Below are 22,182 nucleotides of genomic sequence, written 5' to 3'. Positions count from 1 at the left end.
GCCTACACTAGCATGTTTGTTTTAATAATCAATAGCGTTTGCCCAACTCTAAACATTTGACAGTTATAAATCATGTATGTGTCCATTTTTATTTTCCTTTTTTGTTGCATATACAATTTAAATACACTTATATAGAGCTATTCAAGTTCTCCCCTTACAAATTGTTAAAAAATAACTACATAATTTTACACAAAAATTTTTAACATAAACTTTAGGTGATAACTTATTGTATTTTTTGTGTTCCCATCTAACAGCTTTTTCTATTGATTTAAAAGTATTGTTTATAAGAAACATTTTTACATTAAAACTTCCGGAAGCTTTAAAAAATAATTAAGACAACTAAAATACCAGTTAGACATCTACAACAATGTTGACTTTAAATATTGATTAATGATTGTGTATATGTTCAAAAGAAAAGTGAATATAATGGGCTGAATTGGTAAAACTAATTAGGCTTATTTAGTTTTTGATTGCGCTATAATATTTCGATGACTATTACAATTCGGTGTTTTAATTTTGAAGCTTTTTGTTTAGCATGACATTTGCGTTATTTATTCTATTAACTTTTTAATATATTTATAAATGCCTTAAGGCTGGAAAAATTGATGAAAGCAAAACAAAAAATTATATATTCGAAAATAAAATTTAAACCTTTTCTCATTTATCGTATTCCATTGCGATTAATTTATAATGCAAATGTAATGTGCAGCATTATGAATTTCATTTTTGGTTTTCCTAATTGTTAACGGTTGTTTACCTAATTCACAACACTTGCAAATACAACTAGACAAGTTATGCCTGTTAACAAATCTATAATATACATGCGTATTTTTCTATAAACATATATATGTGTAATTAACTAATTACATTCATAGCAGTGTAGTTCCGACAAACATTTTATATACTCTTACATAGCTTATTTGCATTCTCACATTTGTTTGCGAGTAAACATGTTTGTATTTCCTAAACTATTTCGTTTAGTTCAATACTCCATTTTAATTGATCAATAAGTCTTCTAATTAATTTTAAAAAGGAGTTGTGAGTCTCGGATACTACTATCTTCTATCCTGCATTACCACCTGCTTTAGGGCGCCTGCTCGTACGCTTGATTTAACCTCGTGTCCGCCCAGGGAGGCGGTTCCATCGCGAGCGATGTACAGTTGAAGGCCTGAGGCTAAGAAAAATAATATTGTAATTATATACCCATTAATAAAAAGCATCAAGGTACGTACTTTCTGCGGATTCCTCCAGCTGATCAAGTTTAGTATCCTTTAAAATCTCATCAATTAATGAGTCTGGATTGACCCGTGTCTCTTCCACTCGGTCGGAAACACGTGGCCCGTCATCGAGCGCGCCCTTTTTGCGCTTCTCACCGCTGCTTTTCGTCCGATCTAGAGATCCCGTATCACTAATAACTAACGAACCGGAGCTGGGATTCCTGAAGGAACAAAATGAGAATAATCAATTTCGTTGATAGAAATTGGTATATATATGAAATTATTTAAATAATAATCAAATTAATTTTAATTGTAAATAAGAAATTATTAATATTTGCGCGATTAACAAGGCAACAAAAGCACAGGCAATATCTTGGCAAAGAATACAACGTTTGCACACTTTTTCGTTGTACCATGCCAATTAAACACGGACCTCTTAATAAGTGCATGATTATGCTTATGCAGGGCTTGTGCAAAATCTTTAAATGGTATTAAATTGATAAGATCTATAACAGATTGATTAATTTTTATAAAAACCATAAACATTTTTATTTGCCTGACAAATTTTTCTAAAAAGAAGATAAAAACAATCTATAAAATTAAATACACATTTTACATGATTTCCGTAACAAGCAGTTACTTATTCTGAACATCATGATATTTATTTTTTTAGAGTGGTTTACAAATGAAAAATAGCTTTTATGGTACTAGAAATACAGCTCAAACTATCTGCTCTCCGCCAAAATAGTTCACAATTTTAAAACGAAAAATATTTTTGCAGAACACAGAAGCTGTCTAAAGCATGACATTACAACTTAAAAGCTCAAAGTACGAGGGTGAACATATAAAAATTAGAAACATAAAATGAACCCACATCATTGTGATGCTTGGGCGGCGAATGATTTGGGTGGTGGCTAGAGGTGATAGTGTTGCTCCCGAAACGGACATAGTAGTTGCCGACGCCAATGCAGAAGCCTCTGCTGCAGCTGCCGACGTGGAAAGAAGAAGTGAGGCAGCCGACGGATTAGAACGAATACTACAAGCGTCTGTCGGACTGGCGGCCATTGAGCTAATGGCATCGCCTGACATGACGTTGCCCAACCGGGGGTTGCTTCCATGACCGTTGGGCGATCCCACTGTCATCTGCTGTTGATGGTTTGCCGAGTCTACTGTATCCTGTCCACTGCCTGCGTTACACTGTAAGGTAATGACTGCCCCACTGCTGCTGCTGTTGCTACCATTTGAAGAAGAGGCCGAATGGTTTGAGTGTATACTGGCCAAAGTTCCACAAGGTGATGAATTGGATCCAATAAAAGTGTTAGTTCCTGCAGCACAGGGTTGCTGCTGTCTATTGGTGCTGACAGCACCCATGTTGCTGTTCTGGCCTGCAGTAGTGATATTGCCATCAAAGAGTCGACGAGGAACTCCACTGAAGTTTCTGAATGAACGCGTCCATAAATGCGAATATTTGTTTTAGACATAGAACTTTACGACCATATTATAAAAGCACGTGTAACTAATTAAAGCGGTTAACAATTAACAAAACAATAGAGTAAAAATATAAATGAAATCAAACAAACAAATAATATTTTACTCATAGTGTAACTCCTCTTAAATGAAGCGAATAAGCTTAGCGAATGCGTTTTCCGTAACATAAGAGATTTGCAGGGGCGATTGGGTTATCATGTATGTATTTACTATGTATATACATATATATAATGAATATAATAGATAATATATATAACTAGAGTACAGTTATTCCAATAAATACCCATTACTAAGCAAGTAGGAAGGCGACTGTTTCCTGCAGTGGCCCTCTGACTTCAGTAATGTAATAAATTGATAGAAATTAGCAGAACAAGTATTAATAATAAAGAAATTGTGGATGTGATTTTCTTTTGAAACTTAGGAGGTTGATTCCGGTTTTTTAAACCCCTTACTAGTTAGGTAATAATAATTAATTAGTTATAATAATTAATAATAGTAATAAAAAATGTTTTTCAAGCGTTTTTTCCTGTATAAAGAATATATATTCATGATCGGGAAATGCATCTGAACATGTTTGTTTGCACGTTCTTCTGTCTTATGAACGTAGCACATGTTTTCAACGCCCATATTATTTTAAAGCAAAACCGCGACCATAATATCAGTGTCAGTGTCTATATTTTACCTAATTTTTAATGCACCAAGTTTTCTAATTGCTACATAATTCTTGTTGTGTTTACTTATATATTAATCCTCCGGTTTTAGTTTTGAAAGAATGTTTCTATTGTTTCCAAATATCTTCCTAAGCGACTATGAATTTCGTTTGTAAATTATGGCTTGCTTGAGCGAAATATATTGCAGAAATTATGTTTGGTGGTGATAAAAACTGAATTAATTCATTTTTGAGACCTGTGATTGTTTATAATAGCTTAATTATCATGTAATACATAATTAGAACGCCTTGATACGGTGATTAATATGGTGATTAAAGTGAAACAGTCAGTGACAAATGAAATACTGTACAACCTTCTTTGCAATAGAACTGTTTTAAAAAACTTACAACTATTTTTAAATGTAAAAAACAATTTAACAAAAGCCCAAAATAATTAGTGCAAATTTAAACAAAACAGAAGTAAAACAATCATCTATCGAAAAAAACCAGTGAGTTAGCGAAAATGATATCGACATTTTGGGGTAGTGGACCAATACCAGGAGACCAATGGCAATTCCTAGACTAGGTCCCGAAAACGAAGTCTTAGACTAAACATTTATAAAACAGTTTAACAGTAACGGATAAATTTTAAAAAGTAACGAGTAATGCTCTTGTTTATAGACTAAATTATAGTAGTTTTTAATAGAATTTACTGCATGAAGTTTTGATATTTTAACGCGACGCACCTCATTAGCTCATAGGCAGCACTTGTGGAATGTGGTCGCACGGCGAAGAAATCCTGAGTAGCCAGAGGCGTCGAAGAGCTGCCTTGTTGTATGTTGCGCCGATAAGCTCTCTGAAAGGGGGTACGCGACATAAAGGACACTGAGCTGTTAAACGGCTCCGACGGAGAGTCCACGGCATCGTAGGTAAGGAGACGATTGACATAGCTGCTGCCCAGCACCGTCTTCTCCGCAGACTGGACTAGTCGCGAAAAATTACGCTTCCGCTCGGTGGTTGGAGTGAGGAACGGGTCAGGCTCAATGCGGTCGCTTACAATGTCCTGTATGGTACCCATTGATCGCATCTTTTGAATGGGATAGTGCATCGATTGTGGACTGTCATTGCCGTCCTGCCCGATGAACTTGGCGTTACCGACTTTTATGTGATGATGATTCTGATGACTCAAATGCTTTACGTACATCTTCGTCGCCAACCCGTTTGATGTGCTGGAGTTCTTCCGTAATTGATGGTGCTGTTGAAAGCGCATTCGCTCCTGAAGCGACTGTTCGTGCATACGCTGAAACTCTTCGCGCACAGACTGCTCTGCATAATGGTCAAAACAGAGGTTGTTTAGCGACTTCATCTTTGGGATCTGCGCATGCTCAGCCAGTTGCTTTAGACGGCGCGGTGAATTTCGGTCCAGTTCTATAGAAGCCTTGTGAAACTCCATCTCCAGAATAGAGAGATTCTCCATCGACTTAATCTTGGCTACACGGGGAGTATGAAAGTTTTCCTCTAGGCCAGAATCATTGTCGCCCAATTCGTTGTTAAGACACTCATCAGTGTCGCCCGACTCTTCGCTGTCATAATATTGCGTGTTGTGGGATGGAGATCCGGCACTGCGATATGTAGAGCTGGGAGTACCACTACAGCCAGCTCCCATCGGTTGAAAGAGAGGAGCTGCAAGTTCTGCCATCGGAGTACGGAAGTCCTCAAAGGCCAACTTTTGAGAGTTGGTCATGGTAGCGTTTGGAGTCTGGTAGAGCTGTTCATCGCTAGCGTATTCAACAGTGGTGCTGAGACTGAGATGAGTATGAACACGGTGGCTTTTGGCTACTACCACTGGCAAGCTGTTACATTGTTGAAGCTCATCTCCCTTTTGACCGTTCTGTCGGCTACGTGGTATATTCAATTTCATGGCATTAATTGCTCTCTGATTGAGTCTATTAAATAGAGAAACGGATTTTCTAAAGCGACTATATTGTTTGTTATATATTTCGAACGCAAGCAGTCGTTTATGGAAATTGTATTTAAAGATGTAATTTTTGGTTGGTTAGTTGGCCATTTACCCCAGTTTATATATAAAACATAATGTTAGTTAAAAAAGAAAGATAGAAATTATTAAGAAATCAGAATTAGTATAAATAACGTAAGTATAAAGTATAAGTAAAATTAAACGGAACAAAAATAAAAAGTTCTGTAAGACCATGTGATGAAATAAACAAAAACCAATATGTTAGGTGTTAAGTATTAATGGAACCTGCTTAGGCTTGATCAAGCAACCGGTTTTGAATAATACTAAAAACTGTACTACATTTAGAAGCTGTAGGAATTAATATAAATAAATACGCTTAAATAAGCGTACTACATTTTTTTCAGATTTCTTGGTCTTGAAAAGGCCAATAGTCCAAGCAAGAATTGAACTTAACAAACAAAAAACTTACTGCCAAAACGGACCCGAAAACGAAAAGGATTTTACCACCCGTCCATACAAAGGTTACATTAAAAATGTGCCTTCTGTAAATAAATTAACCCTAATGTCTTTGCCTTAGCAGAGTCTAGTCAACAAACAGCTGGGGCATGTCCCTGCATGACAGAAAATAATAACATAATAACAAAAGTTAAATTGCCCAATTTCTGCACTTCTTTTTTGTATTAATATAGATTAGATAATTACGAAAACTATTATACCGAAAAGTTGATTTTAATAATAACCAAATTGTGTTTGATTAAATGCTTACAATTTGATTAAGCTAGATTCTTTTTTACCGTAGTTACTATAAGATACATTCAAACACTGAGTCTCTTGCATAACCCTTAAAAAAAAGGGTTTCCCTTTAGGCCTGAATAAAAGTAGCTAATAGTATGTTCTTAGATAAAGTATCTTAAATGACATAGAACTTAATATAGTTAATAGATATTTATCTCTGTGAAATCTAAGCAAAATATATTAGCCAGTAAAATATAATGTATACATATATACATAGACGAAAAATAAAATAGTTTAGGAATATAGCATTTTCAAATACAATAAACACAGGAATGGAGACTTATCTATAAGAAACTCTATACTTAAGTGTTTTTCTATTTAGTAAATCAATTATATTTTTAGTACAGAATGCAATGTTCAAACTATTCCAGTAAGGACTGACTTGCCCATATGATATTCATTTATTTCAGTGTTCTTGCGTTAGGTAGAGGTTTTAGACACAATTAAAATATGCTGTTATATAAAGCCTTAGCATATATAGTACTTGTTGAGTTTTAAGCATTGTTTTATAAGAAATAATATAAAGATATCGATTTTTTGAATCTATGGTAAAATATGTCAAAAGTAATAACACAAGAAAAATGTTTAAAACTTTTTACAGAATATAAGCGCATTTTAAAATTGTCTTGTCGACTTACCTAGCATGTCCCGAATCACCTTCAGAACTTTGCCTTGAGTGTTGACTGTGCGAAAAACTACTGTAACCCGAACCTTTTGACATCTATTTCGGAAAACATTAACAGAACATTACGTATTTGTCAAGTCAAGTGATTCAGCCCTATACTCACTTGACTAGTATTACTGGAATTTCTTGAATGACCCATTTCTATAAGGGTGGCGTTGCCGGCGCCAGAGAATCCGATAGCCCCTACTGTTGTCCCGTAATTGTTGCTGCCAATGATTCCCAGTTGCGGTAGCGGCTGGGTCACAGGACTAATAGGATTAGCTATGACGACTGAGGCATGCTGCTGGAGATTATCCGTAGTCAACGTTATCCCCGATTCCGAGGACTCCGACAAGCCGGAGTCCGTCACAATAGTTGCTATCAAAGCCTGGTTGTCGATATCTGTAGGTATTGCAGAAGAAAAATTCCGGTTAAACTGTTTCTCTGATTAAAAAAATTTTAGCGATAGCGTATATGCTTATTTGTGGGTGAACAAAACTTTCGTTTTTACAGCCTAGTGCCTCTTATAGCTGTGCATCTAATGACAAACTGCACCAGGAAACAACACGAAGGCGACTACAATATATATACGATATAATGAAAATTTCAACCAAAATCAAATCAGATTGCTTTTAGTCAAGTTCACGAAATAGCAGATAGCCGCTATTCAGCTACTTTCAGTTGAATGAGAAATTTTATCACTCTCTCTGCAATATCGGGAGATTTTTGGAAACATTAAAATGGAAAAAATGTACAACAAATTTTCAAAGTGTGGAAGTGACAGTTTTGAGCGGGTGTTAGAGTAGGAGTGGCAAAATTTCGAAACAAACTTACAAAGCGCAAGTCTCTGAAATCTGCATGCTTAATCTTTTTATAGTTCATAAGAACCAGTTATACTGATATCGATATTAGAATATATACTATATTTGATATATACTTTAAAGGGACGGAAACGTAATTCTTTCAAGACCAAATAAATTAAATATTTTATGTGTTTTACAGAGATAAAAACGTTATGTGCGACGTGTGACTAATACACACTTCTCATCGAATCTAGTAGTACAATACATGGAAAATGTAAATGTAAATGGGCTGTATTGTTATTACTTTTAGAGGAAAATGGTATACTAGATGCTTTATGATGCGTATATAAATTATGCTATGCTATAAATTAGAATCACTATTTAAAAGATTGTCATCCAGATGATAAAACCAAAAGCCTGATTTGTAACTAATACTTACCCTCCTCCTTTGTGGTGGAAACGGGTCGCGTTCCGGGTAACGACTGATTACCGGGGATGCCGCCCAAAGTGACTCCACTACCGCCCAAGGAAACGGATGCGCCACCGCTTCCGCTTCCTATACTGGGCAATGCGGTAGCCGTCGGAATTTGCAGACCTACTCCAGTGGCTGCATTTGAAAAGTCATCCATTGAAGGCTTGCTCTGCTTGCTCTTTAGATTTGGCGTAGGTCTGTAGAGGTATATGCTTTATTATAACAAATTTTGAAGATTTGAAAAGGGATTCCTTACGCTTTGAACAGAATGTCACCGCTAAGCATATGCATCTTAATGCTCACTCGCAACATCGAATTGTCTAGGCGGTGTCTTGAGTCATAGCCCTCCAGGAGAAACCGACGGGAGGTGAGGCCGGCGCCAGCGAATTCGGCCAGATTGAGGTCGATAAAACCAAGCTTATAGTAACTTCGTCCTCCCTTCATTTCTTTGCGTATTGATATACGCAGGTGGCAAGGATCTAAAACGCCGGTTGAGGCATTAGCGCTCATCTTGCAAGGAAACTCAAAGCTGCGGTTCCATTCTACTCGATGGTTGCGCACTTCCTCGCTGGGCAAAAGCATTTAATATAACTGAACCATTTCATTGAATCTAATGATATCTCACCGACTACTGTACTCCTGAAAAGAACCTCCATCCAGCAACCGTATCTTTGCGAACAGCACCTCATTGACCAGGGCCACCTCTACCAAATCCTGCAATTGCACTTCAACATTGAACTTGTACTTTTTCTTTTTCATCATAAAGGCCATGCCAGGGGCGCTAGGCCCAAGAAGTGTCATTAATTTCTGTCCAACAACGTAAGTTCTTTCGCCTTCCTACCACAAAATGAATGTAGAGCTCTCAGCGGTTGTGCAAAACCGCCTCAACTTAGCCTTTGAATCAGTTGATTGACGGTTTTAGAATTTTTAGTTTATCCGTTTTTTTTGAGCTGGTTCCTTAGCTATTGCTTTCATTGTCGACTTTGTCTCCGAGCAGTAAATTGTGTTTGGCGCCTGTTTTGTCAACTCTTTAAGTAAATAAAAACAAAGATTAGAAAGTTTATTAGCCACAAATACGTTTTTGACCTTAAATTGAAAAATTAGTCAATTTACTAACACTTGAAAGGCAAATGTCGGCTATAACCGACCCCAAGATAAGCATTCTTGTTAAATTTGTATCTGACAAATATACATACGCTCCTAACCTAATTGTATAGTCATATATTTGGCGATGGACAAAAATATTTACATAAAATGCATTTCGAAACAACGCATTTTAAAATTCGATTTATTATTTTTCAAAAATTTACGGAAACATCTTAGCCTACACTCATTTCTATATATTTATAGCCGTTACTCCACGCGTACAAACTTTTTAAAAATGTTTTGATATTTTTTCATATTTTATAAGACTTGTAAATTTCTATCGATTTGGAAAAAAAAAGTGTTTTGCCCACCAACTGCCACTCCCACTCTTATGAAAAATGTTTGTAACTTTTTCCATATTTTTATTAGTCTCGATTTAATAAAAAAAGTCACGTGTCATTATATTCCCCAATTTCTAACAATATGGTAAAAAACTAGCTGAGTAACGGGTATCTGACAGTCGGGGAACTCGACTATAGCATTCTCTCTTGTTTTATCAACATTTCTCAACAGTAATAAAATTATTCTTAAATATTTTTCCAATAACATTTGGAAATTTTATGCTATATTCAGTATTTTTTTTAGCTCTTTGTCAGCAATTTTTTTGTGTCAACATCAGTTATGACCGTTTTATGGCCATTTATCGTAGAGCTCGAATTGAGAGAAGGTAGACGCGATATAGAAAAGAGCACAGTAACGAAGAAATAAATATAATATAAAAGAGTTTATAATAAATATAAATATTAGTAATATGTTTTTATGTATATAGTAATTATGTATTAAAAAATTTGAATTCATTGCTTTAAGAGCGGCAGAGAGCAAGATTACGGATAATAAGATAAAGTAGATATAGTCGGAACATAATACTTTGTAAGGGTCATGCAATGATTTAAGATTAGGGGTATGTAGTTTCTAGTGAATCTACTTGGAACCGAGAAGTTTTGCCGACCCACATGGGGGATTTGTGAAGATTCCAGAGATAAGGTAAACAGTTTCAGCAGAGGCTTGCACAAGCCTTCCGCAATGAATCTGAGCACAAAGTCGGGATTCCGTCGGGACCTGGCGAATAGACACGCTAAAGATCGTAAAGCAGTGACCTTTCGTTTAGAGTGGGACCAACTATTAGATTCGACTTTGATACCTCGTAAGATTATGGCTGTTCGGGATGAGGTAACGTAGAATGTTGTTTGAAGAAACTTGGCGAATAGTTTGGCTATTGCCTGATCCGATGTTACCGTAGTGTTTTCAAAAAATAGCGAAGAGGGGTAAGAAATTGGTTTTCGCTTAGTGTTAACGAAATTATAAAGCGGTTTCGGATCCTGTGCGAACTTGAACTTACAACGGTTTAAATAGCTCTTGTAACACTGAGAATTAAGCACGGTAAAAGTTAACCGAGCACTTTATTATTTAGAAAGGAAATACTGAGACCCGCTATTTTGAAATTTTGTAGTCAGTCTGGATTTTACATTTCTTAGGTGTGTAAACTCTTTGCAAAGAGTTTTTGCGGTTATTTTTTAGCTCCCCTAGATGGCGTAAAAGCGGGCGAACATGATTTTGTCGACTCGGTTTTGATACTAATCAAAGTAAGTGCTGATTAGGACTGAAGTCCCTCTGCTAGGGTACAGTATAGTGGTGATGATGGGTCAGTTAAGTTCGGTTTTGGGCATTGCAATATTAAAAACAAATCTGCATTAATTAGGCGTGTCTAGAATTTTAAGAGAGAGGTAGACAAACATGGCTTTATCGATTCCTTAAGGTTTCTGGATTTAAGACGAATTTAAGTTTGTAATGTATTGATCTTGGCGTGCCGAGGAATATATAAATATCAATAGTCAACTATGTAAAAATCCCTATCGAGTCAAAAAGTACTAGCTGTAAACGTTTACTGCTGTTATTATACCCGTTACTCTTAGAGTAAACGGGTATACTAGATTCGTCGAAAAGTATGTAACAGGAAGAAGGATGAGTTTCCGACTATATGAAGAATATAAATTCTTGATCAAGATCAATAGCGGAGTCGAACTGATCATGTACCCCTGTCCGTATCCGAATCCGTCCGTATAGATGCAGAGCATTATGATATTTTTTCATTTTTTTATTAGTCTTGTAAGATTCTATCGATGTGCAAAAAAAAAATTTGCCACCAAATTGCCGAAAATGCCCACAGACCGCACAAAACTGCCACGCCCACTCTATTAAAATGTATTTAATTTTTTCTCATTTTCTTCCCCAATATCTATCGATATTCCAGAAAAATTATGAGCTTCCCATATTCACTAGCTGAGTAAAGGGTATTTGATAGTCGGGGAACTAGACTATATCAGTTTCTCTTATTTGTGTATAAGATAATGTTGAAGATTGACTAATTCTCTATCCACAACAAATAGTCCCAATGTACTTCTTGGTCTTGGTCCCGTATACAAGAATCGTTGAAGAGAATTATCTAGCTAAAGGTAACAGTAAACCTAGTTTAGATCGCATCTTGAAGGTACTTTTCAATTTTAAACTTTACTTTTCGAAAAAAAATTTACTACACCGAATGTATAACTATTTAAAATACGGTGTGCTAAGCACGGAAAGTTAAGATAATAAAATTCCCTTTGTAAATGTCACAAGCCAGAAAAATTTGAAAAAATTAATATTTAAAAAATAGTGTTATCGATATCTGTTGCACTTAAAACACTTAGTCAGCTCTTCCAAGAAGGTGTTTATATGATCCTGTGTACCCACTAAAGATAAGATAAGGCAACCAATTAGCGCAAACAGCTTGAAATCAAACAATGATAATAAAAAATTAATAATAACAACCAGACTAACCGCTTCTATTGTATAGAGAACCCCGCTTTCATGCGAATGTCAAAAAAGATAAAGATAAAGATAAAGAGGAAAACGACACAAAAATTATTTACACATTTCGAGTAAGCCAGAGGATCAGACTGATCTGACAAACTTTATCGGCGTTGGCTTTTATAAATGGACAATCGTAGTTCACATATGCCAAACAGGAAACAATTAAGAGAGTAGATATGTGATTGCCGCGCCTACGCTGTGCTAAAAAAAAATGTCTCCTCTCATGGGGACCAACATAATAGATTTTTAACGGTGCCAATATATTGCCCTTTTAATAAAAAACAAGAGACAAATGCTATAGTCGAGTTCCCCGACTATCAGGTACCCGTTATTCAGCTAGTGTGAATGCGAACGAGTAATTTCATCATTTTTCTGGGATATCGATAGAAATTGGGGAATAAAATGAGAAAAAATTTTTAAATTGTTCCAAAGTGTGGTCGTGAACGGTTTGGCGCTTTGAGCGTTTTAGTGGGCGTGGCAACATAGGTTGCCCCGTGTGTGTTGCGTCTATGTCTCTAGAATCTGTATGCTGAATCTCAATCTCTAGATTTTATAGTTACTGAGATATCGACGTTCATACGGACAGACGGACATAGACAGATCGACTTGGCTATTGATCCTGATCAAGAATATATACACTTTATACGATCGGAAACGCTTCCTTCTGCCTGTTACATACTTTTCAACGAATATAGTATACCTTTTTACTCTACGAGTATCGGATAAAAATATCAAGACAGTTCTTAAAAGTGTAGGCGTGGCCGATTTGTAAAAGTCTTATCTAAACTGTTTAGCGCTTATAGGTCGAGATCTTTACGTTCACAGGGATGGACAGACTGTCATGGCCATATCGACTCGACTATTGATCTTGATTAAGAATATATAGGGTCGGAAATGTTTTATTTATTAAATAGAATAAACAAGAACGAATGATATAGTCGAGTTCTCCGACTATCAGATACCCATTACTCAGCTAGTGCAAATGCGAAATTTCATAATTTTCATAATATCGATAGAGATTGTTAAATAAAATGACAAAAAAATTTACAAATTGTTCAAAAATGTGGTCGTGGCAGTTTTGGGTGGTTTTAGGACGGCAAAATATTAATATGAATATTGTTTACTAAATGATAAAAATATGATATATTTTTTGATGCATTATTATATTTTTCACATTACCAACAGTTAAAACAAAACATTTCGATTTGTTTAAGTCAAGTGGAAACCTCACTGTGTTGATTTTTTATTATTATTTTGTAGAAGGGTATAAAGATCTTTCGACATCAATATACACGTCTACTGAGGAAGAATATATTTATAAGGTCGGAAAGGCCTTTATGGAAGAGTGGAAGAAAGTGTCGTGCAAGCCAAGAAATTTTATCTAAGTTCGAATATGTCATTTGCAACTTTGAAAAAAAAAAATTGTGAACTTGAATTTCACAAACACAAATAGATAAGAATTTACAAAAGCGACATTTAACTCGGTAATCGTTGTCGGACTGGTTCGACAAGTTCTGAAGTGTAACTCTGTCTATATTTTTAGGGTAGGGTGAGGAACCCTACCAAGCCATACAATTTCAATTACCCAAAGTGTTTAATATCTGCCTTTTATTAAAAAGTTAACAACAAAGGAGGCTTAGAGGCTTTTTGACAGGAAAAAGCTTATATAAACTTGCAATTATTGAATAGTAACACAAGAACGAATGATATAGTCGAGTTCTCCGATTATCAGATACCCATTACTCAGCTAGTGCAAGTGCAAACGCGAAATTTTATAATTTTTTGTTTAAAAATGTGGCAGTTTTTGGCGGTTTTAGGAAGTTAGAGTGGGAGTCGCCAAAAATTTGTTGGCAAATAAATAGAAAGAAATAGAAAAATTATTAAAAAATATTACACAAATTTACAGAAAAAATAAGCGTGGCAGTTAAGAACGGTTTTAGGGCGTGGCAAAAAGTTTTTTTTGCAAAACGATAGAAATTTACAAAACCAATAAAAATATAAAAAAATATCAATTCATTTTCTAAAAGTGTGGGCGCGGCAGGTTTGTGCCGTTTGTGCTTCTTTGTTTCTACAATCTATATGCTGAATCTCAACCTTCTAGGCTATTTATCCTGATCAAGAATATATATACTTTACATAGTTTTAAGTATATTTATAATGTATTGACAGCCCCTATTCTGCTCTGTTTTTTTTTAGTTATATTAGTTTTTAGTTATATTTCAAAGGGCACATGCATACCATTTTTTGTAGTTAGTAAAGCACAGAAAACCGAAACTGTAGAACTTTCCCTGTTTCTCGTTATGGACCCACATGGATGTGAAAAAATTTGAATCTAATTGAGCACATCCTCATTACAGAAGCAGACGAAGTCAGATCTGAACGAGCAATTCAGGGTTGCCCTATCCCGTTTAACCTCATTGGTGCTGATTTGATTTGATTATTGCAAGCATTTATCACACCTCACACTTCATTGTGAAACTGAAATTCCAAAGCCCGGCAATTTATATGCCAAACCAACGGTGGGTGACCAAATATTGAAGCAAAGTTTAAACCGTGACCTTTCGTTGATTCTATAACGTCCACGATTATGATTATATTTTTTAATTGCCACGAAAATAAATTAAGAACCTTTTTTGGAGGGCGAGGTCTAAAAACATTTTTAAGCTCTGCCGTCACTGCAATCTGCATGCCCAATCTGCAAACTCAAACTTTTTTTATCCCTTTAGTTTCCAAGATTTTGAAGTTCATACGGATAGAAAAAAAATATCATTCGAGTAAATTACAAAGTATAATTTACTTATAAGGGGCGCTTTTTAAAAAATAAATCATAAATTGTATTAATTCACTAAAATTTATATAAAAAATGAAGCCAGCAAATATAGAAACAAATCAAAATAAAACACAATTAGCATAGACCAACATAAAATTAAAGTAAAGAATAGTAGCTTCAACAAGCCGGAGCTTATATACCCTTTCAGTATTTTGATATTAAAGATAGAACAGCTTCATCCAGATTTCAATTTAAAACCAAAATTATATACTGTCAAAAACTGGTGTATACCGAAAAAAAAAGATATATTAAATAGTTCTGATCAGGAATATGTATACTTTATATGGTCGCAAATGACCGCCTAAAATCAATATACTCTCTGCTAGGGAATAAAAACAAAGAACAAAAGAAGTCAGTGCGTATACGTGTACGTGTGAACACACATATATATGTATACCAAATTCAATCGAAATTCGGTTTAAAGGAGGGAACACTGTAAGCCTTGTAAATAAATAAAAATACAATACAATTATCCCAATCGGACTTACCTCTTAGTTGAATTCCGCACAGTGAGCTTAAATGTGGGCGTCAACGCGAACGTTGCAAACAGCTGATTATACGGCGGAGACACATCCGAAATAATATTTGAAACACGCCATTTACACTTACCGCACGAAATACGGAGCTTCGATGTGAAAAACAGAAACAACACATTAAAATCGAACAAGGTGGTAGCACAAACACAACAGCAGCAGAACACCAATACAACTGCTCCCGAAGGGCGTCGAACGTGGTGCTGCAGTTGTTTGTGCTTTGAAAAAATCTACATTTGTTGTCGTCCTCGGTGCTGGGATTTCACAATTATTAAAATGCAACTTAGCAACTAGGGACCAACAAGATTGTTTTATTCACACACACGCTTTTGTTGATGTAGTCAATGGTTTATTCACATCCCCTCTACCGAGAAAAGCGAAAAGGGAGGGTTCAAATGATGAATATCCCCAGCACAACGATACAGATTTGTTTTAAGGTCTACAAATCGCATTTTGCGAATCTCGTTCGTTTGAAACAAAGCGACTGGGAAATTGTATGCCTCACTGCTTTGGCAACACTTTTTTTTACATTTTTCTAGTGAAAAGGCACTCACAAACGCACACCAGCACAAACATTGGCACAACGCACTCGAACGCTGCTTACCAAACGCACCAACAATAATATCAAGCAAGCCTTTGCTTGCGTTTGTTTTCGTGCAAACTTAACTTTCCTCGGATTTACTAGCGAAAAATGTAGTTTTGCACTTGATTAATTTTCAACAGAATACCACCGATGATGCGCCACCCACGTCCGAACCAGTGTGACCACAGTGTACAGTAGGACTGCACCGTAACTATTTTAAAATACCAAGCTAGTATTTATCAGAATATACCACAACTACTAAAAAAAATTGCTTAATTATTTTTATTATTTGAGACTTCCTCGAAGCGCTTATTACACTGTAGCACTTAATTTTTTCTTAGCTAAAGCTAAATAAATGCCCATGTATTGCAAAGGGGTTTCGAAAATGGGCTAGAACCCCGGTGTCAAGGTGCAAACAAACTAAACCTTAAATTAAAATTAAACAAATTAAATATAGTATTTCTAAAATTTAGTAATCTCATTCAAATTTTAAACGAAAAGGTTACATATATCTTATACATTTGTACATGTTTAGTTCCCAAAGACTTAATTTACTTCCTTGTGAACTTTCTGACGCTACATTTTTCACTACCTCCACGTATTTCAGTACAAGAGTCCTTGTGGCTTACAAATAGAATCAGAACTAAAATTCAGTTGTGTTGTAAGAGACGTCATAAGAATATGTTACTTTCGTAAAGTATTGTAATATAATATTTCACTGGATTTTGATTTAAAAAAATGAACATTTAAAAACTTAATTTGTTAACAAATACCTAGTTGAATACCCCAACTACTTTTGCGAATAGACTGCTACCCCAGATAAATAAGAGTGTTAAAGGCGTCAATATCAACATTATAAATTATACAGTTCAGAGATCCCGAATATCATTTGTCAGACGTCCGATAACTTATACACACATGGACATAATAGGTACATATACAGCGTTCTTGGACATGATAGATGGATCCAACCATATTGCTTATTTTTTGGTTTTGTTATACTATGAAACCGGTAAGAGCTAAAAAAAGGGGGATGATCTGCCCTTGATAAGTTTGAAGCTAGGCGCGATTATTATCTGTCCTATTATTATGTCCTATGTATTAGGAGACCCACGTGCTGTCATAATGCCGTGGTAGTCAACTCATATGTTGCACAAGTATTTTTCTTTTAAAGAATTATCTTTTGCTTAACAAGGTTTTCCGAACAGTTAAGATGTATGAAGAGCACGGCAGCCGCCAGACGTGCTTGCAACTCCTGTTGGCTTAAGTCATGTGCCCACTCCACGCGACCCCAAAACTTAAGCTGGTATTCTTCCTCTAGACGCGCCAGGGCAACAGCCTTCTCCACGGTAAGCATCTGCTCGATGACGGCGCAGGCAAGGACAATCGACTTCAAGGTGTCCACAGCGAAAATGAAGCCTGGAGGAAGAGATATTTAATAGACGTTGAACTCCAGGCTCTAGTCATGGTTTGCGTTACCATGCAGCGTTTCCAAACTGTAGGACTGAAAATGCTTTGCGACATTCATTTTATCCTGCTCGCTGACCTGAGGCGGCGTTATGTTCATGGTCTTCTGCAGGTTTGTGTCGTAGCGCTGGTTGAACCAGGCGATTACCGGGTCCCATTCGTTCACCTGTAGGTCCTGCAGGTCCTTTTCGTCCTGCAAAAGATATACATCTGTGGAATGTGCACTCCAACTCTCATTTGATTCACTCACGTCGTACTGGAAGAGCACCGTGTCTGTGCCGATGAAGTTGAGCAGGTAGTTGACCATGTCCAACTTGGAGAGGTGATTGGGATTGTCAATGGCCGTGAAGCAGAGCGCGGATAAGTGCATGCGGGAACGCTCGATGTTTTCCTTCTGGGCGTCGAACTCAGTGGCTACAGCAATAGCCAGGGGTTCGCTGCGGACGATGAAGGGTGTGCCCTTGGGCGTTTTCAGTTTCCGGTGATCCAACACCACTTCATAGCCGCTGTCGCCGCTCAGTACGGAAGTCTTCTTGTAGAAACGCTTGGGTGGAGAGGCTGCAGGAGAAAAACCGCCAGTCGATCGCCGGCATGTTATGAAATAGCTACACACGTTTTTATTTTGGCTACCGCGGCTTACCATAGTGGCGCACAGTGAAACTGCTAGCGGCTCCCTTCCACTGGCTGAAGTTGGTCAACCGGAGAGCTCGGATAGCGCTAACTATATGCTTTCCGTTCATTTTTAGAGTTTGTCTGCCTGAGTCTTTATCATTTAACAGCAGATGTTTTCAGTGTGGCTGTAGTACTTTTTCCACAAATCTCAATAAATCAGTCGTAGGTACTGTTTACGTTTCTGTGCCATTTATAGCTTCTAGTCGAGTTAGCCTTTTACTTTTACTTGCGTCTCTTTTAGCGATTACTAATGTTACTACACACAGTAATTACACATGTGGGGTATTTTTAAATAACTTGAATGCATCGTCATATTGTTTGTTCTTATTGTTGTTCTTAGTAATTTCTGACTATTGTATATGTTTAGCCCCATCATATTTTTGGCACGTCGATAAAATGTGCAAGACAAATGATAAAATCAAAACATTTTTCAAAACTGTAGCCGTGAACGTAGTGGGCCTAAGAATGGTTGCTTCAGCTTTTTCTAACCATCTAAACAGATTCCTTCATAAGAAAATTATTTAAACTTTTTATTTAAGCCCTTATTTTTGGGCAGATGTTCTTAAGTTGTAAAATAAAAATTTGCAAATGAATTAATTCGTATCATTATGAAATATAAGTATCAGGCTGCATTATTTTGCACTACTAATGTGGGATGTATAGATTATACATACTTCAACCCTTTGCCAGTAGATTCACAGATACATATGTAGATGCCGTCTAAAAAAGACCCAAATTTCGTATTCGTTTACAATATCAGTGGCTAGAGTATTTTAAAGTATTACCAGTGTTGCAGTTGGAGTCGATGATGAGGGTCTTTATAGATACATATCACGAGATGTCGATGTTTTTGGTTGGAACACCTTTGAAAACCTGGTGGGCGAATCGCCGTTTGAGTTATTCCCGATTCGCCAAGAGATTACTCTTGAATGGCCTGGTAAAATGCTTCAATTGTACTGACGAGCTTGGCAGCTGCAACTGAGGCAACTAAAATGTATTTATTTTGACTGCCAAAAGAAAAAGGAGGGTTCGTAACGTTCGGTTGTAACTTTAAGTTACTAAAAATCTCTATCCACCATTAAATTATAAGCTCATGTCCTTTATATTACCAATACAATAAAAGAAAATAATTTGTAACCGATATCATATGTACATACATAGCGTGCCTACATCAACATCAAGAAAAACGAGGACAATAATCGCACCATAAAAACTAAAAACAGTTATGGTCTTGACTGTCAGATTTTTTTTTTCAATGGCACGGGTCCCACGCCCAACCGACTGACGATAGACGCGATATAGAAAAGAGAACAGAAACGAGGAAATGATAAAAATAACTGTAATAAATATTAGTGTTAGTAGGATCAAAGACACTAGAATATTTTCTAGTATATTCTAGTGTCTTTGTTAAGATCTTATTATGTATAAAAAAAGTTACAATTGATTGCTTCAAGAGCGGCAGAGAGTCAATATTACAGATAATAGGACAAAGTCTATTATAGTAAGAACATAATACTCTGTAATGGTCACGCAAATCATAGTTAGACCTACAATGATTTAAGATAAGGGGTATATAGTTTCTAGTGAATCTACTCGGAACAGAGTAGTTAAGCCGACGAACCAAGTCGGGACTCTAAACTTCACCACGAATAAGCTTACAAATAAAGACTGTTCCAAGCATAGTTCTACGGTTAGCTAGGGATGGTAAATTAATTAAGAGTAGTCTACTGGAATAAGGGGGTAATATATGGTTTGCATCCCAATTTAGGCGCCGCAAGGAAAAAAGTAAAAAGTTTTTTTGGACCGATTCAATGCGGTCCGAGTGGACTGCGTATTGTGGACTCCAAACAGGTGATCCGTACTCGAGAATCGGACGGACTAACGAAATAAATAAGGTTTTAGTCAAGTAAGGGTCATCAAATTCCTTAGAGAGAGAGAGAGAGAGAGAGAGAGCAATATTTTATCGAATTGCAGATTCGCTAGTCATCAGGAAAGCACGGTTCGGAATGAATACTCGAGGAATTCTTATGAGGAAATTGCAAAATGTAATTTTGACGATATTGATCAAAGCGCTTTGAAAACAAGGGGCTCAGAAGATATAGATTCTAAGTACTTTTGCATGTGAAAGTTCCAGCTGCTCCTATTCTTCGAACAGTGGTTCCATGGCTATCATGTGAATCTTGTGCGTCGGTTTTCCCGGAATATACTTCTCAGTGTCCCGATCTATGCTGTGTTTACCCGCTCCAGAGCCAAACCGTTTATATGGCGGATTATCGACAGATTTTATGTTTGAACAACGAGGTTAACCACTTAGCTGCGGTCGGTAAGGTCAAAATTCCAACAAGAATTTTTAGAATATTAAAAAAATTTCCTGGACAGAAAATCCAAAAACCACCACAACTTGGAAACTAATTTATTACTCCTAAAGATAATTAGTTACACCATCTTTAAAAATGAAATAATTATACGCTTATATGAAAAAGCATCATCTATCAAAAATGTATTATCCGAATCAACGAAGCTTTCTCTTCTTATATTATTCTTATATTCTTATAGAGTTGACTCAAGTTGCCCACTCTAACGCCCACAAGCCGCCCAAAACTTTTGAAAAATTTATTTATTGCCACGCCCACTGTAACGCCCTAACCTAACCGCACCAAACTGCCACGCCCACACACTTGCAAAATGTTTAGATTTTTATTCGTTTTATTATTTTGCTTGCCAATTTTAATCAGTATACCAGAATACTGTGGCCACGCCCTTCTTTGCCCTACAAAACGGCCAAAACGTCACGCCCACACTTTTAGACAATTTTTAAATTTTTTTAATTTTATTCCCCAAAATCCCAAAATAAATTTGAAATTTTGGGGTCGCATTCACACTAGCTTAATAACGGTTCGACTATAGCTTTCTCTCTTGTTTTTAATTAATATTCCGCCATTTTTTATCAATTTATAATTGAGATATTACGTTCTCAAAAGTCTGGTTAGACCGAATAGGAAGAAACATTAAACATTATCTCCGGCCGACCTCCCGTTAGTCATTTCTACGAAAACGAGAATTGATGCTTAAAAGCTATCTGAAAAATTCTTCTTTTAAAGCTCCCGTAATGCCAAAGTTCATTCGAAAGGACGGGCATATCCAGATCGAGTCCGCTGTTAGAAACATTTCCTTTTATCTGTTTTTAAAGAATCAAGTATACCCTTAAGTTTAGTGATTAACGGGCATAAATAATGAAACAATATTGATTTTTCGCATTTTTATTACAAAATATTGCATGGACAATTTAATTCAATTGTATATCAATTATTGTTGAATTTTACTTATTAAATTTATTAAAAAGGAAAATGGAGTTTTAAATTTAATAAATGATGAATTTGTACGTAGCTAGAGCAAACATCACACTAAAGGAAAACTGTTTCACATTAAATATTGCGCTATTGGTTTATTCATTTACTTTAACTATTTAAGCAATGCACCAGAGGAAAAATTGAGTCCCTTTGTGTATTCATACAGAATTACTAAAAATGAGTTTGCTGTTAACGTAAAACAAATTATAAATTGTTTCCGTGTGCTTTGCTTAGTAAAAAAATATTTTTGATTTTAGTGGTCTTAATCAGTTAACTATGGTAAATGTATCGAAATTTATTTTAGCGCTTTATTTATAAATTAACATTTAACTAATTTCATTTATACTTATGGATTACATTAACGGACAGAAGCGGTGTACGGCAGAAGAACACGATCAATATGAACTGAGATCCTCATGTTTCATAGATACAAATGATAAAGGAAAAGTAAGAAAACAAATTGTTAATACAAAATCGGATGGAGAACTTATTATATAGAAAGTTTAACAGAAAATGATTTTTAAACTGAAAGTGTTAGTAAAGCATATCCATAAACGATGTGTTGAAAATATGTTCCGACAACATATTTTTATTCATTAATTTGTCTTTTAATCTTTCTTTGTAGATACGAGTTTAGTATTTTGTAATTTATTATTGCGTGTGATTTTTCTGGTGGGACAGGCAT

General features: G+C 35.9%; 2 protein-coding genes across 9 annotated transcripts; both read right to left on the bottom strand.

The window, feature by feature from the left end:
* Positions 1–70: 70 nt before the first annotated feature.
* Positions 71–16,197, bottom strand: LOC117142637 (protein FAM102A). 8 transcript variants are annotated; one of them, XM_033307376.1, is made up of 11 exons: positions 15,980–16,197; positions 15,381–15,517; positions 8,692–9,094; positions 8,323–8,634; positions 8,034–8,263; positions 6,916–7,193; positions 6,766–6,848; positions 4,101–5,324; positions 2,092–2,655; positions 1,233–1,438; positions 71–1,174 (listed from the first exon to the last, which is right to left on the bottom strand). In XM_033307376.1, the coding sequence occupies exons 3-11, from the start codon at positions 8,865–8,867 to the stop codon at positions 1,056–1,058; spliced, it is 3,192 nt and encodes a 1,063-aa protein (XP_033163267.1). In that variant the 5' UTR covers positions 8,868–9,094; positions 15,381–15,517; positions 15,980–16,197; the 3' UTR covers positions 71–1,055. The 8 variants fall into 8 exon arrangements, with proteins under 8 accessions (XP_033163267.1, XP_033162677.1, XP_033162843.1 ...); XM_033306786.1 differs by lacking the exon at positions 2,092–2,655; XM_033306952.1 differs by lacking the exon at positions 2,092–2,655 and having other exon boundaries at positions 16,030–16,197.
* A 509-nt stretch (positions 16,198–16,706) lies between these two features.
* LOC117150230 (ATP synthase mitochondrial F1 complex assembly factor 2) lies at positions 16,707–18,284 on the bottom strand. The gene is made up of 4 exons (XM_033317025.1): positions 18,116–18,284; positions 17,726–18,033; positions 17,488–17,668; positions 16,707–17,427 (listed from the first exon to the last, which is right to left on the bottom strand). The coding sequence occupies exons 1-4, from the start codon at positions 18,213–18,215 to the stop codon at positions 17,177–17,179; spliced, it is 840 nt and encodes a 279-aa protein (XP_033172916.1). The 5' UTR covers positions 18,216–18,284; the 3' UTR covers positions 16,707–17,176.
* Positions 18,285–22,182: the final 3,898 nt, after the last annotated feature.

The sequence above is a fragment of the Drosophila mauritiana genome, chromosome 2L (genome assembly GCF_004382145.1).
Source record: "Drosophila mauritiana strain mau12 chromosome 2L, ASM438214v1, whole genome shotgun sequence".
NCBI classification, from domain to species: domain Eukaryota; kingdom Metazoa; phylum Arthropoda; class Insecta; order Diptera; family Drosophilidae; genus Drosophila; species Drosophila mauritiana.
The sequence above is the reverse complement of the archived record's forward strand: the minus strand, read 5'-3'. Positions and strand labels throughout refer to the sequence as shown.